The 17116-nt window shown below is 42.2% G+C and overlaps 1 protein-coding gene across 1 annotated transcript in view; it reads left to right on the top strand.

Moving 5' to 3' along the window:
- Positions 1–317: 317 nt before the first annotated feature.
- Positions 318–17116, top strand: part of PIWIL4 (piwi like RNA-mediated gene silencing 4) — a 40780-nt gene continuing 23981 nt past the window's right edge. Inside the window, exons 1-7 of the mRNA XM_060104411.1 lie at positions 318–404; positions 1611–1689; positions 3950–4081; positions 7310–7524; positions 12224–12345; positions 13476–13556; positions 16169–16366. Coding sequence (XP_059960394.1) covers positions 318–404; positions 1611–1689; positions 3950–4081; positions 7310–7524; positions 12224–12345; positions 13476–13556; positions 16169–16366 — 914 coding nt within the window. The remainder of the gene's footprint in view (positions 405–1610; positions 1690–3949; positions 4082–7309; positions 7525–12223; positions 12346–13475; positions 13557–16168; positions 16367–17116) is intronic.

Raw genomic sequence — 17116 nt, 5'->3', positions numbered from 1 at the left:
ATATACACATATGATGGGCAAAAACTAGAAAGCTGGATAATGCCAAATATGGTGGGGGCTGTGGATGAAAAGAGAAATCTGGCGGCAGTCCTCCCACCGCCTCCTGCCCACGTGCTCCCCACGCCCGTACCACGGGACCCTGGTGGGCTGTGCGCTTGGCTCCACCCACTCGTGAGCCTCGGCTGCCATTCCAGCCCCGGACCCAGAGATTCACTACCTCCACCGCTTCCGTCGCAACCTTGTCATCTGGGTACCGGTGACAAAATACCCTGTTGAGACTTGGCTGCCTTTGAAGTCACTCTGGGTGCATCTGGAACATGAGCGGCCGGGCCCGCGCGCGGGCGCGAGGCATGGCCCGCAGCCCCAGGGCCGCGGAGGTGGGGTGCATCCAGGCTTCGCCGTTGGTGGGTAGAAAGCTTAGCAGCTGGCATCGTCTCGCTCACTGCTACCTCTGTTTCCTTCGTGGACACTGCTTTCCTCGGCAAATATCTCTTCCTCTCTGCTACGAAGTAGTGGCTTATCTTCTCTTTCAACTTTGAGTCCTTCCAGGGTTTCTCACATTTTTTTTTCCCCTGTTGGGGAGCTTATCTGAGTAAGATATTAATATAGATATCTTGGTCAGTGAAAAGGGCTGAAAATGGGAGGCAAGTATATCATTAAGTTTTAATTACTTCATTCGTTTGTAAGTCTTCTCGTGAAAATGGCTGTCCCTTCAAAGGTACCATTATGTGGTATATAATCTAATATGATCTGTCTCGCTAATTTATATATAAAAAGAAATAATCTCAGACGCAAATGAAGTTTAGAATCAACCACTGTTTCTTGAGCAACCACTGTATATAGGGCTCCTTATTAGACTTAGGCAACTAGGTTGAATTGAGTGGCAAACCAGCAATTTTTGAGTGATGTTACATTTAGTATTGGAGCAATACTTAGCAAAAACTCAGTATTTGGAGCAATATCTTAGACCAGAAGTGTTCAAGTGAGTAGTCTATGCCTTTACTCTCATAGAGAGTTCTTCTCTTGGTATCATCCATTTTTTTTAAAGCAGACTGATTTATACCTTCTTGAACAGAGAAGTAATTACCCTGAAGAGAAAATATTAATGGTTCCCTTCACCTGTTTTGTGAACTTTTGGAGCAGTTTATTCAGGAGAGTCATCATCTGAGCTGGTGGCCCGGATCCTCTGGGCTCAGTTTATTTTCTTGCTACAAATATGTTCACATCAGAGGCCCCATGTCTGAAGGCTACAGGAGCATGAGGTCTGCGATCACCTGTACCACCTTCCAGAGGAGCTCTGATGAGCTCCTCGGGTGCAAGGATCACACCTCTGCCTCTTTCCACCTCCAGGGACTAAGGTCTGTATCTGGCTCACAGTTGGCACTGAAATCAAAGATTGATGAATGGGGAAAACCGTAGCTTGTCCTTATCTTTTTTCTGAAATGGGCAATCTTTCCTCCTCTCTCAAACATCTTACCTGCCAACATTTTCTTTTCCTAGCTCACGGTAATCTAATGACATAGGACGTGATACCATTCTCATCTTGTGATAAAGTTTTAGTTTATAACTTAACATCTTAAATCTGACCAAATATTTTTTCCCCGTTTTAGCCTCTGTCTGTTGCTGTTAGTGACAGTGAAGCATCTTCTAGCATTGACCACGTGGGAACAAGCAGGATTTCACAGAAACGTAAGTGCAGCTCTGTCTGTTCCATCCAGTTCCGTCCCATCTGAATGGAATAGGAGTGACTCTACTAAGCCTTTCAGCAGCAGACTCACTTCTTGAGCATCTTATCTTCCTTTTTTGAAGGATCCCCCTGTGTTTGTTGTGTTTCTTTGGGACTTCCAAACACAGAATCTACCACTGAATTTCCTGATGGTGCTTAGCAGTTGGGAACCCCCAGATATTAGGAAACCAGTTTTTCTGATTCTGTCTGTTTACTGAATACTTTTGAAAACATACTTTTTAATTCTTTATGACATATAAATGCCAATACCATTGCCTTGCAGGGATGGTAGTAACCTCGCATGCCTGTTGCCCCTTCTCTCTTCTTCCTTCCCCACCCACGGTAGACCTCACCATTTGGTGGTGGCTCTCTCACCTGCAAATCCAGGTTTGGCCTCAAGATACTCGTCAACGTGCTAGTCCAAGTAGCCCCTACCACACAGTACAAGTTGGCATGCCTGCTGCACTAATTTGCTAGGGCTGCCATGACAAAGTACCACAGACTGGGTGGCTTAAACAGTAGAAATGTATTGTCCCATAATTCCAGCCCTACTGCCACCATTCAAGTGTCATTCCAACTTTTCTTTGGGAATTTCCTTCGCATCTGCTGTGCCTTCTTGTGACTAGCAAGTGATGGAAACTCTTTATCTTTTGAGGGTAGACTGATTTTTTTTATTTGTAAAAATTGTGGTAAAATAGGTATAATATAAAGTTGACCATTTTAACAGTGTTTAAGTGTACAGTCCAGTGGACATTTGAGGACATTGAGGACATTCACATTGTTGTGCAACCATCACCACCATCCGTCTCTAGAACAGTTTTTCATCTTACAAAACTGAAACTCTGTACCCATTAAACACTAACTCCTCATTTTCCCCTCCCCCCCAGACTCTGGGAACTACCGTTCTATGGCAGATTGAATTTTTAGAAACCACCAAACATCTTTTGAAAGCAAGAGCAGTAAATGATACAGATAATCTAGTGAGAATAATCGAATTTTTAAAAAATTAAATAAATTTTGTGATTTTTCTTGGGAGACTCCAACTCCACTGAGAAGGGTATGGACAGCAGTTTTGGGCAAGTGGGTAGCGCCATTTGGGGTAGTTGTATCAAAGGACAGTGGTCAAGTCAGTGTCCTAGAGGTTTGTCATACTATTAGTCACATTACTTTGTAGTAATAATTCTGTAATATAAAATTTATATTTTCACATTTCAAAGTGCCAAAGTTGTATCCAAAAAAATTAGCATCTTTTTGTACTCATTTAAAAAAGAAAATATTCCGCAGTGGTTGAGAGTCCGCCTGCCGATGCAGGGGACGCGGGTTCGTGCCCCAGTCCGGGAGGATCCCACATGCTGCAGAGAGGCTGGGCCCGTGAGCCATGGCCACTGTGCCTGCGCATCCGGAGCCTGTGTTCCGCAACGGGAGAGGCCACAACAGTGAGAGGCCTGTGTACTGCAAAAAAAAAAAAGAAAGAAAAGAAAATATTCATCAGGAAACAGATTTTAATTTCCCATTTTCTAGAACCTAACAGTAAGTGACACGTCCCAAGGTGACGTGCTGACTTTCATTCTCAGGGGAATGATCTAGCATAAACACTGATGGCAGTGTATGGGCATTTCTCTTCTTGTGATTGAGAAAGGGGAAAGGTTCAGCCCCAATCTGTACAGAAGTTGATGTGGCCAATCTTAGTCTGTAATTCTTTGGGTGTTACACAAGAGCTACAGGAGGGAGACCAGCCCTCCATAAATGGGTGTGGAGTGGGATATAGGGAGATAGAGCTTTCTCCTTAGCCAAGAGGAGAATCAGGGCAGCCCCAAATGTTATGAGGTAGGACTAACTCAGAGTCTGTTATTTCTAACAAAACATGCCATGCTTCCTTCACAGTTTTCAATTTTCAGACTGCAGACTTCTGTATAGTCATGACTGTTTTCAGCAATGTGGGCCAGTTTTATTAAAAGCCACAAAAATCTGAGCTTTGGTTCTAGATGCATCTTTTTTCCCAGCTGTGATGAGCGGCATGCGGGATCTTAGTTCCTTGACCAGGCATTGAACCTGGTGCCCTTGACAGTGAGAGCTTGAAGTCCTAACCACTGGACTGCTAGGGAATTCCCTCTAGATGTATTTTTGATATGATAGTTGTAAACGATATCACTAGCATGAAATGTTATTGATGTATATAATATTAATAATATATAACATTTTGGTGTTCTCTTCATATTTTAGATGAAGGTGGTCTATCTTCTGGTGATGCTGGATGTACCTTCAAGGAAAGAGTTGGGAAAATCAGACGAGAGATGATGGATTTGAGTATCTGTACCAGAGAGAAATTGGCCCATGTGAGAGACTGCAAAAGAGGTACCCAGTCTTCATGTTACTTACTTTTTAATTTTTATTTATTTATTTTTTTGGCCATGCCATGCTGCTTGTGGGACCTTAGTTCCCCGACCAGGGATTGAACCCATACCCCCTGCAGTGGAAGCACAGAGTCCTAACCACTGGACTGCCAGGGAATTTCTTACCTTTTTATTTATTTATTTATTTTTTTGTGGTATGCGGGCCTCTCACTGTTGTGGCCTCTCCCGTTGCAGAGCACAGGCTCCAGACACGCAGGCTCAGCGGCCATGTCTCATGGGCCCAGCCGCTCCGCGGCATGTGGGATCTTCCCGGACTGGGGCATAAACCCGTGTCCCCTGCATTGGCAGGCGGACTCTCAACCACTGCGCCACCAGGGAAGCCCACTTTTTTTTTTTAATGTTACCAAATTTTGCTTAAGAAATTTTAATTTAAATTTAATAAAATAAACAAGTTCATATATTGACTTAAAAGATATGTATTGAACATCTGCTATATTCAAGCATTATCTAGACACTAGTTGTTTTAGCCTTAATTCTCTCTTTTATTAATAGGAAGAGTAACATTTTCTCCAAAACTACATTTCACTTGTTGAAAACCTTTTCTCCTTACACCTGAGGTAGGGGTCAGCAAAGATGCTTTGTCTCTTTCCCAACCTTTTTCCTATATGGGGAATAACCTTTCTGGACTTCAGGTCTAAAAAGAAAAATGTAGCCTCTTTGGGGAATTCTTTAGGCAGATTCTAGGCTTACCCCTGAAATTGCACCTAGGATTGCATGTGTATTTTCAGGAAAAGTAGGCCTATTGTTTTCATAGGATTCTCAAAAGGCTTTGTAACTCCCTCTAAAAGTTAAGACTCTGATGCAGATCAGTCTTTTTCAAACTCTTTCAAACCATGCAGCAAAAATAAGTACATAAATTGTTCTCCAGCATACACACACTACACAAACACAACTGAAACAAAGTTTCATGAAACAATGCTTGCCCTTCCTATGGGCAGGGCACTCCTATTCATTCTACTGTATACTAGTCTTTCTATGAAACATGATGGTTCACCTCACTTACTTTCATAACTGCAGCACTAATGGGTCATGATTACAGCTTGAACACACTGGTGTAAGTGGTCTTAAAGGGTATTGCCAGCTCTGATATTCTAGATGACTTCTCTTTGACCATTAATATGAGCAGCTAAAATATGTTGCCATGTCCTCTGGGAGAACAACAAAAAAAACCCTTTTCTTTAATTAAAATAGCAGAAAGATTCTTTGTTCCTACTGGATATTTACACGTCAATGAAAAAAATATTGCCTGCCTTATCAGTACACAAAAGATGTTGCAGCCAGGAAGCCACTGCAGCCGCTCCCACGGTGAGCCCTAAGGGAACTCAGGATGGAGACAAACGGGGCGCCGGCTGCCAAGTCTTCAGTCACTGCAGCCACCCTCCAATGATGCACCCTAAGGAGACTCAGGGTGGGAAAGAACAGGATACTGGCCCCTGAGGTGCATATCAAAGGAATGATTTCAGTGAGCCCTGACTTTTGCATCTTCCCGAACATAGAAAAGCGCTAAATTCATTAACTCGAGACATGGTTTTCCTTAATTAAAAGTAATCTTATGATGTTCCGACTACCTGGTCTTTGTTGCAAAAACTCCTATATATCCTGGCTCTTCCCTTACCTCTTCGGAGCAGTTCCTCATAATTGAGATGCTGTGTCCTGGGCTTAAGCCCTCAGTTTTGTCCGCTGAATAAAACATAACTCTTATCTTTTAGGTTGTGCATGATTTCTCAGTAGACACACAGGTCAAAACTGAGGGAATACTATGTAAGGTATACATGATACTTTTTCTTCCTCACCACCTCAGAGCTCATGTTTCCACTTCCTCCACCAGAAAGGCAAATAGTGACTATTTGATAATTCTTTCCTATAAGACGAACACTGGATGATTCCCTCCAAGGAGAGGTGAGAAGTACTTCCTTTGTGCCCTCCTAGAGTCTGTCCTAGATGGAGTTTATGCCATCCTGGGCACTGACCAGCTACATCGTGGCCATCTCTGAATTTGTCCTGTAGATTTTGAAGAGGTGAATAAAAATTCTGTAGGGGATGGAATTCCTGGAAGCCCACATGGCCTCCCTGTGCCTGCAAAAAACAGAAGCCCAGAGCCCTGTCTGTTCTCACACAGGGAAGATGTAAAATTTCTTCTTCCATCCCCAGTCGCCCCCTTATGTGCGGGGGCCCTTCGCTGGGACCTACAGAGCCATCTCATCACTGAATGAAGTGATTTCAGAATTTTCCGAAGTATGGTGAACTTTTGATTATCTGGATTTCCAAGAGGATGGGGGTAGTATTCGTGATAAAAACTGGGGAGTTTCTTTATAATCTGAGAGCACCATAGTTCCAGAGCAGCATCTGAAACTGTTACTGAACTAAACCTGGGTCCCTTCCCCCATGCTCAGTAAAGCCAATCTACTGCCATTGGGCTGTGGTGAAGGAAAGTGCAGCGTTTATTGTGAGGCGCTGTAGAAGGAGTCTAGGACAGCTAGTGCTCAAAAAGCCCGAACTTCCCGAAGGGTTTCAGCAAAGCATGTTTAAAGGGGAAGTGAAAGAGCGGCGCCCCAGGGTCTGTGATCAGCTCCTGCACAATTCTCTGGTTGGTTGATGGTGAGGTAAAGGGTTAACATTATCAATCCTTTGGTGCCAGTAGGTGTGGAGGGAGCTAATGGTCATCAAGTAGTTAATTTCTTCCATTTGGTAGGGGTTTTAGCATCTGTAAAACAATTCAGGAAATGTACACTAGATACTATTACCTACATACTTCAGAGAGGAGCTAAAGCAGAGGATGTGGGGGAGGCCCCATGGGGTCCTGCTTGGTTACAAAACGCTTACTTGATCGATTTGAGAATCAGCTGGAAGGCAAGCTTTGGAAGGAGTCCTAGGGCAGTTGAATTCAGATGTTTCTTTTCACCCCAAAACAAGAATGTCAGTGTCTGCTCTCAGGTTCTTATGAGGCCTGCCTTACACAGGATCCTTTTGCTTGCAGGGCTCCAAAGGTTATCAGGCAGCTGGGTACTAGAGCTTACCTTGTGTCACTGAACAAGAATCCTTGCTTTCTAGCAACAATTATGCATATGCAAAGAAATTTTTTGAATGCTGTGATTAATATGAACACGATGTGTGTTTTTTTTGTTTGTTTGTTTTTGGTTAAAACATGTTTTTTATTTGTTTTCTTCAGGTTCCAGTGGAATACCTGTGAAACTGGTCACAAATCTTTTCAATTTAGACTTGCCTCAGGACTGGCAGCTATACCAGTATCATGTGACATATAGTCCAGATATAGAATCTAGAAGGCTGAGAATTGCTCTGCTTTATAGTCACAGGGAACTTTCCAACAAAGCAAAAGCATTTGATGGTGTCATCCTTTTTCTCTCCCAAAAGCTAGAAGAAAAGGTATAGTATTTTTACTTTTTTAATACACACATGTGTGCATATATTTATACTCCTTCGTGTAGATTTTAGAGGTTAGCTGATTTTCATGACAGTTGGAATGAGTATATCACTTACTCCTTTTCTCTTTCCTATTCCCATGCCTGAGAGCGAAAGACTGCTTAATTAAGACCTCATCAGGATTGATTTCTTAATTAAGAAGCTGATGGTCTGGCATTTAAACAAGAAGAGCTGTAATACAAACACTACTTTTTCAACTACTTTTTTAAAGGCAAAGTGTCCTTGAAATAGGAATCCCATTTAAACTTTTCCCAAATAGGCAAGAGTTTAAGTAACAGGGACTTCCCTGGTGGTCCAGTGGTTAAGACTCCGAGCTCCCAACGCAGGGGGCACGGGTTTGATCCCTGGTTGGAGAATCCCACATGCTACATGGTGCGGCCAAAAAAAAAAGAAAAAAAAAAAGTTTAAAAAACACCATTTAGGGCCTCCCTGGTGGCGCAAGTGGTTGAGAGTCCGCCTGCCGATGCAGGGGATACGGGTTCGTGCCCCGGTCTGGGAGGATCCCATATGCCGCGGAGCGGCTGGGCCCGTGAGCCATGGCCGCTGAGCCTGCGCGTCCGGAGCCTGCGCGTCCGGAGCCTGTGCTCCGCAACGGGGGAGGCCGCAGCAGTGAGAGGCCCGCATACCGCAAAAAAAAAAAAAAAAAAAAAAAAAAAACACCATTTAGCCTATGGCCTAAGAGCTTTAAATTTACTCTACATTTTTTTGCTCCTACACATTGTGTCCATGTGTCCAAAGAACTTTACATCAATCCTGATCCTAAAACTGTCATTTCTTTCATGACTTGTTCCATCATATGAAATAGGAATTATTTATGTCAGTCTTAAGGATATTTTTTAATGGTTATGACCATTGGATATGGCAATTGCAAGATTCATAGCCCTTTATTTATTTATTTATTTATTTCAACGCCTTCCACATTTTTAGCCCTAAAATCAAGATATTGGTATTGAGGTTTTTATCATATGCTTTGTTCTAAAGCAGTATGAAAATTATGAGAAAGAACTGGTTTCTGTATGAAAAATTAAAACAGAGTATTGGATTAAAACTTGACGCTTCTATCCCTTGGGAAGCTTAATCTTTTTTTTTTTAGTTCAGCATTTTGAACACCAAGAGCATAAATGTAAATTTCTAGATTCCATGTGTATGTTTTTAAATTTCCTCAAGAAGTATGCTTCTGAGCACTCTTGGAACCTTTTTCCTTTTATGAGACTGTGAGATTTATAGGAGCTACTTGAGTGTTTATTTCATCTGAATATGGAGTTAAAAAATTGTACCATATGATTAAATTTAAGGACTTGGAAAATCTGGATCTGTAAATTTAGAAACATTTTTATTCGTCATGAGTCCTTATTGATCCCTCAATATTTTGTCCTATGACTAGATGTTGATAGCATGCTAATATGGCCTCTCATACTTAGATGATATATTTCAAGGGCATTACTATCATTAAAGATCTTGTTCTTCTAAATACAGTTGTAGTAACAGTTGAAATTTGGATGTATTAAAATCATATAGCCCCCTTGAATGGTCCAGCTTTCTTCAATTTTACCTAATGAAACTGGAGGAATATTACTCTACAGATGCTAGGAATAAGTTAATATTACTCATTTCTTATTCAAAGTGAGCATGTAGTATACGCCACACATCTTCTTATTGTTGGGCATGGAGTCTAATGAGGAGGCAGGGAGTAAATAGATGATGAAAACATGGTGTGACAGATCAGACCTGTTGCTTCTGTCTTCCAGACACAGGGGATACTAGATTTAGACAGAAGAGTGTTGTCTTATTATCTGTTAACATATGACCTGCCACCTAATGACAGTAGAAATGAGATAGTAAAAAGAAACTGTGTCCTAACAAAGGTTGCTAGTCTCATCTTTTTCTTCTGGTCTTAATACTGACTCAGGCTTAATCCTGTACTCCCATCCATCCCCTGCACACTTTATAGGATGCTTATTTTCATGGAAGGAGCCCCTCCACTGATTCACTCATTACACCCCCAAATAGTGCAGTTCTAGAAGTCCTGTTCTGTTGCCTCCTGGCCTTCCACTGTCTCTCAGACCCCATCTGTGCATCTGTGGCCACGACCCAGGTTGCTGTCACTGGTCACATCTAGTTGCCACTCTCATGCATTCCTTCTGCACTTATAAAGAGCCTACTGTGTACCAGGCAGGGTGCTGGCACCTTGGAGGAAACCAGGATAAATAAAACAAGGTTCTTGTTGTCAAAAACATTTCAATTTAGTACTGAAGTTATTTACAAATAAATTCAGTGCAAGATAGAATGACATAAGCGGCATAATAATAATTAGTGGTTTTGTTATGCTAGCATTTATCGAGCATTTACGAGGTGTTAGGTGCTCTGCTTGGTTGTTCTCTGGATTAGCCCCCGCACAGCTCTCTTGAGATGAGCAGATCTATGTTTTATGTCCCACCTACCACTGGATTACATTTGATGAGCACGTACTCTTCCAGGCATGCTGTATGCATTTAATCCTCTCATCACCCCTGGAGCCTTAGAGAGGTTAAGTGTCTTACCCAAGGTCTTCAAAAAGAGGTGATGAAAGGAAAGGTTATTCCCAGCAGGACACTTCAGTGGGAATGGTCATTAATTTATCCCCTGGGCAGGATTTGAATTAATGAAGGGGGAGATGGGGAGGACCAGAGGAGCAAAGGCACAAAGGTGGGAAGTGAAGGGCGTAGTTTAGAAACTTCTGGTTGTTCAGGCTTAGCTGGGAAGGCTTGCAAGGTGTGGCTCCAAAGGTAGGGAGAACTTTGAATGTCCTGCTGAGGAACAGGAACTGTCCTCCGTGGACCACTGAAACCTTTGAGAGAGAGTTTCCATAGAGCTGTGTTAAATTTCAGTGACTCTGATCACATCCTATTGAATGGCTGACAGAACAAAGTGGGAAGATTAATAAAGTGCCACTGGAATAATCTGGGCAGGCTGTCCAGATTGTTCAGTGAACATGAACAAAGGTACAAAGCACTGCTACGGATAGGGATAAGATCCATGAATTATCCCATTTAATCTTCATTATCCTGGTCTCACTCCCACGTTAGAGATGGGAAAAGGTCTTAAAGAGTTGCAGTCACTTGCTCCGCATCATACAGGCTGCAAGAGGCAGAGAACCAGGGTCTGTGCAACTCCACGTCACGTGCTCTTGGGCTCGGTGGTGAATATTGGTATTGGAACAGCTGAAATGGAGTAGAGAAATTGCTGGTGTAGAAGGGCTGAGACTTGCCAACCCGTTAGATAAGTGGATAGAGAGGAGGAAGTGAAAGCGCACTCTGAGAGTGAGGGTGTGGGATTCACAACAGGCAGGAAGCAAGGAGGAGTGGTATTTGGTGGGGGAAGTGCAGGGGGTGCAGCTGATTTTGCTCTTTGGTGGCTCTTAGGAATACGGTTCCTGAATAAAGCTCTGAGTGGGGACCGTCTGCTGCCGGCCACTCATCCCAACATACTTTGTTGGCTTACGCCTTTGTCCTGAGATCCTGGTAGCAGTCTGAGGGCCGCTCCCCCATCTCCTGCCCATTAGACTTCTGGATGTTGATAAGCTCTTCCTGCAGCTCGCCACCTCTGACTTCTCTACAGTTTTATCTGAAGCAAGAAACGCCTGAGTGAAATATTTCATCCCCTGTGAAAGGACGCATTTCTCTTTGTTTCCCTGAAGTGAACTATCCCTGCCCTACATTCTTGGTTCAACCTAAAAGCCATTAAAACCACACTTTCACCATGGAAAGTAGGGGTAAAATACATAAATGACTGCTAATAAACTGACCTCTTCTAATTCCTTACCCTTCTGAAAAACCCTTGATCATAGATGTTTACTGACTGATTTGTCATTTTTTATTCCAGAAATCTATACTGAGCCCTCCCTGAAGAGCTTTAAATTTAGTTAGGCATCTGGTATAGAGACCTATTCATGCATTCATTATAATTGTTAGAACGTTGTTCCAGATTATAAGAACCCTAGGGATTTCTCTAGACCTTTCAAAAGTTAATAAAATCAGATTTCATATCTGTTTAAACTTTCACCATTTCCTCCTCTCTCTTTCCGCATTTACGTTTCCCTCTCGTCTGTTCCCTATCCTTTGCTTTCTTCTTCTCTGTTCCTCTGTTTTTTTGAATGAACTTTTAAGAGGCTTCCCTCTGAAATCCAAGAACCCAGGATGGGCAGGAAAGTTCATTAGTAGGCTTCTGGGCATCCATGAACGTCTGAAAATGGGTACATTATATACATTGTTGCTGTATATACATATGTGACATTTTCTTTGGAGAATGTAACTTTTATCAGACTCTCAAGATAGGTTGTGACCTGTCTTCCCACCCCCACTCCCCAAAAAGGTCAAGAACCGCTGCTCTGGATTCTCTTTGGATTGAATGTTTGAACCCCAAGGCTGGTTTTGATTCTCTATTAAGAAGTTCGAGAGGAAAGAGATGCGTTGCTTTTCTGGTATTAGCAAAATACAGCGAAAAAAACCTTCCAAACGTAATGTAATCATTAGATTATTACATTACTAACATCTGCAGTTTTGTTTTTGTTAATTCCTATTAAGTTGTGATGGCTTTAGCATATCCGCATTCTGTGCACTTGAGGATAATCCGTAGAGTGCATTTTAAGTACTTCTTTTTTCAGGTCATGGAATTGTCATGTGAAACTCAAAGAGGCGAGACTGTAAAGATGACTATCACTCTGACGAGGGAGCTGCCGGCAAGTTCTCCCGTGTGCATCCAGGTCTTCAGTATCATCTTCAAGAAGTAAAGTGCCTTAAATGTGAATTTAATTTAGGCTAATGATGCCTGTCATTGTAGAGCCTGGGTATTAAAAGTATTAACCATTTTGTAGGGAGTGTGCCAGCAGCAATGTCATCTTTAGGGAAATTTTCCATATCCTTTCATGTACTTGTGCAATAATACACACCACAGTCCATGTGGAGAAAACTCTAATTTGAAAAGAGACATGCACCCCAATGTTCATAGCAGCACTATTTATAATAGCCAAGACGTGGAAGCAATCTAAATGTCCATTGAGAGATGAATGGATAAAGATGTGATATATATATACGATGGAGTACTACTCAGCCATAAAAAAGAATGAAATAATGCCATCTGCAGCAATATGGATGGACCTAGAAATGATCATACTCAGTGAAGTAAGCCAGGCAGAGAGAGACAAATATCATACGATATTGCTTATATGTGGAATCTAAAAAAATGATACAAATGAACTTAATTAGAAAACAGAAACAGACCCACAGACATAGGAAACAAATTTATGGTTACCAAAGGGGATGCGGGGAGAGAGATAAATTAGGAGTTTGTGATTAACATATACACACTACTATATGTAAAAAAAACAACAAGGACCTACTGTATGGCACAGGGAACTATATTCAATATCTTGTAATAACCTATAATAGAAAAGAATCTGAAAAAGAATATATATAACTGAATCACTTTGTTGTACACCTGAAACTAACACAACATTGTAAATTAACTATACAAAAAATAAAAAAGAAAGAAAAAAAGAGAAACAGCCTCCTCATCTCAAAATAAGAAAGAGGCCAGAAGAGCCTGTGGACATGGCTTTTCTCACCTCATCCACACCAACCAGAATGTTACAATCACAGTCATAACTGGAAAGTGACCACCTACTTACTGCAGTTAAACCCAGAAAGATAGAACTAATTTCAATTGTGTCATTCCCAAATATGAAGTGATAGTTCTTGTATATACACTCATATGTATATTTAGCAGCTAAACCTTCCAGTATTATAACAAAAAGAGTTCTGGACTTTTCTACTATTTTTCTTTCAGCATGCGTACAAACTTGGAAGTATACTGTTATCAATGGTTGTTTAACAGATTTTAAAAATATATACTTGCAGGATCTTAAAAAAGTTGTCCATGTACCAAATTGGACGGAACTTCTATAAGCCTTCGGAGCCAGTGGAAATTCCCCAGCACAAGTAGGTTTATTTATGTTTTCTGTTACTCTGAAATTGTTATAATGTGAACAGCATAATTTATGATGCAATATTATACTGTTATGCCTCCTATGAGAGATTCTGTGGTACGAAAAATAATGGATTTTTTAAATTTTCAAGTTCTTTATAGAATGGTGAATGTCAAAAGCTAGCAGCCTCTTTTCTTATATTAGTGTGCTAGGTCATTATCATAAATCCTAGAAGGAATTCAGAAACTGAGTTTTCGGTGTATGACAAGTCGTAATGAGAGCAGAATAAGCTCTATTACGTTATACCACATAGCTGGGGCTCTGTTTTCTTGCTGATAGAATGTTAACACAGCCAGGGTGGTTGATTGGAAATTATTGGGTAAGCAGATGTCAGACACACAGCGGCTAAGCTGCCCTAGTGAACTGTTAGGAACACTTGCAGAATTTTTACCCTAAGCTGGGAGGTAGATGCTGCAGGGAATGTGATCGGCTGTGTCTTGAACTGGTTGTTACTCAGCTCTCCAAAATAAGTAGCTGTGCCAAAGACAGAGGCAGCCAGTAACCCAAAGACAGACACGAAACAAATGGAGAAGTTCGGACGGTCCCTGCCTTACAATATTTCGATTTACAATATTTCAACTTTATGATGATGTGCAAGCCATGCACATTCAGTAGAAACCATACCTCAAATTGTGAACTTTGACCTTTTCCCGGGCTAGCGGATGTGGAGATGATACTCGCTGGTGAGGCTGGGCGGTGGCAGCCACAGCTCCCAGGCAGCCACCCGATCACGAGGGTAAACGACCGACACACTTACAACAATGCTGGAGCCGCACAATCATTCTCCTTTTCACTTTCAGTACAGTATCCAATAAATGACATGAGATATTCAACACTTTCTTATAAAATAGGCTTTGTGTTTGATAATTTTGCCCAACTGTCAGCTAAAGTAAGTGTTCTGAGCACGTTTAAGGTTGGCTAGGCTATGATGTTCAGTAGGTGAGGTGTATTAAATGCATTTTTGACTGAGGATATTTTCAACTTATGGTGGGTTTATCAAGATGAAAACCCATCATAAGTGGAGGGAGATCTGTACAGAAAAGATAGAAAGTGGAGGTAGTGTGTTTGGCTTCTGCCAGGTAGAGGAAAAGGGCAGGGTTTCTCTATGTTAATTCAGTGTGTCAGAGTGGTCTGTCTAAAGCATCCCATTCATTCACCCCGTCACTTATTTCTCCACCTGGATTAGAAATCCTCGCGGGCCATTGTTGTGCTGAGCTGGAGCTGGTCCTAGTGCATATGCTTGTCGTGAAAGCTGGCATGAGTATCACAGCAAATGAAGTCCACAAAATAGAAACTGAAATGATTTTTTAAAAATATTTGTCTATTCTTTCATGTCATTTCCATAACGTTTTCTTATTCAAGACTTCAGACTATGATATTCATAAATGTGGAAAGGGGATGTAGCCACTGCTACAGTTTCCCTTGTATGTCTGTACGTGATATCACTTAGATTATTTCTTAGTCTCATTATTATTATTATTTTTTTTTGCGGTACACGGACCTCTCACTGTTGTGGCCTCTCCTGTTGCGGAGCACAGGCTCCAGACACGCAGGCTCAGTGGCCATGGCTCACGGGCCCAGCCGCTCCCCGGCATGTGGGATCTTCCCAGACCAGGGCACGAACCTGTGTCCCCTGCATCGGCAGGCGGACTCTCAACCACTGTGCCGCCAGGGAAGCCCCTTAATCTCATTATTAAGTGTAGTCATTGTCTTCACCATTGAGTCAGTGTGCTTTTCTGAACCTAGATGTTTTCATGCTGGGATGGATCCCCCCATAAACATTTTAATCCTACAGCTATACTCTCAGCCAGAGGTGACTTTGCTCCCCAGGGGACATTTGGCAATGTCTGGATATATTTTTGGTGGTCACAGTTTGGGGGCTGATACTGGCATCTAGTGGGTGGAGGCCTGGGGTATTGCTAAACATCCTGCAATGCACACGGCAGACCCTGACAAAGAATTATCCAGTCCAAATGTCAGTAGCATAAAGGTCAAAAAATGCAGCTCTACAGGAATGTATTTTATCATAAATATATGTTTAAAGACACTCCAGCTGGAAATAACTAAAGTGTTAAGTCAGCCACTGAAAGAAATCAGATTAAAGAAAAATTGTTTCATAAAATCTAGAGAATTGGAATGTAAAGTCGCCATTTAAAAATGTTTATTGTTGGGGCTTCCCTGGTGGCACAGTGGTTGAGAATCTGCCTGCCAATGCAGGGGACACAGGTTCTAGCCCTGGTCTGGGAGGATCCTGCATGCCGCGGAGCGGCTGGGCCCGTGAGCCACAACTACTGAGCCTGCGCTCCACAACGAGAGAGGCCACGATAGTGAGAGGCCCGTGCACCATGATGAAGAGAGGCCCCTGCTTGCCACAACTAGAGAAAGCCCTCGCACAGAAACGAAGACTCAACACAGCCAAAATAAAGAAATAAATTAATAAACTCCTACCCCCAACATCTTCTTTAAAAAAATGTTTATTGTTTTCCTGATATAACATTTAAAACAATTAAAAAAATTTTTTATTTATTAAATATTTATTTATTTATTTATTTATTTATTTTGAAGGTTGTCCCTTTGGCCTGGGTTTTCCATTTCTGTGTCATATTTTGAAAGCAGTCTCCTGTTTGGTGCTGACGTGAGTTATAAAATACTCAGGAATGAGACTGTTCTAGAATTCATGACGAATCTCTGCCACACAACTGGCATGTCCTGCTTTACCCAGACGTGTGAGAAACAGCTGATTGGGCTTATTGTCCTTACAAGGTAAAAGCCTGCATTTAAATAGACTTTTCTCTAGAGAATGCATTATGTATGCCATGTGGGAACAGGGCACTGGCCTGAGCCCAGATCTGATCAGTCTACTCACCTGTTACAGACCTGACCATTCTCAGTTGTCTAGAGTGCAGGCTTCCTCTAGGGGCATGCTTGGTGGTCCACAGTCTAAACTGGTCCTTCCTTACCTCCTGCTGTACCCTCTCCCCTAGCCTCCAGTGGTCTGCATTTTGCTGCTCCAGCCTTTCTGCCTGGTTCCCCCACCCCTATTTCTGCCTTTTAGATTTCTGCTCCCACAAAGTCCAGCTCAAACATTACTGCTTTTCTGAAGCTTCCACCTTCCACCTGTCCATTCAGTTGGAATTATTCAGTTTCGCCCCTGTGCTGCTCCCAAAACCCAGTGCTTTTCTTTCTTTCTTACTTTTTTTTTGGCCACACCACGCGGCTTGTAGGATCTTAGTTCCCTGACCGGGGATTTGAACCCGCGCCCTCGGCAATGGAGGCTCGGAGTCCTAACCACTGGACCGCCAGGCAATTCCCAAAGTCCAGTGTTTGTAAGCCACCTCTTTAGAGCCATTTAATTTCATTTTATTACATCATAGTGTAAACAAGCAGGACCCTATGGGGCCTTCCCAGGCAGACCTCTGCCCCATATCCTCTTTTTTAGCTCCTCTCTGAAGTACCCAAATAACAGTATCTGATGCACATTTCCTTCACCACAACCCGATGTGTCAGTAGACT

This window comes from Mesoplodon densirostris, chromosome 7, assembly GCF_025265405.1.
Source record: "Mesoplodon densirostris isolate mMesDen1 chromosome 7, mMesDen1 primary haplotype, whole genome shotgun sequence".
Classification (NCBI taxonomy): domain Eukaryota; kingdom Metazoa; phylum Chordata; class Mammalia; order Artiodactyla; family Ziphiidae; genus Mesoplodon; species Mesoplodon densirostris.
The sequence above is the reverse complement of the archived record's forward strand: the minus strand, read 5'-3'. Positions and strand labels throughout refer to the sequence as shown.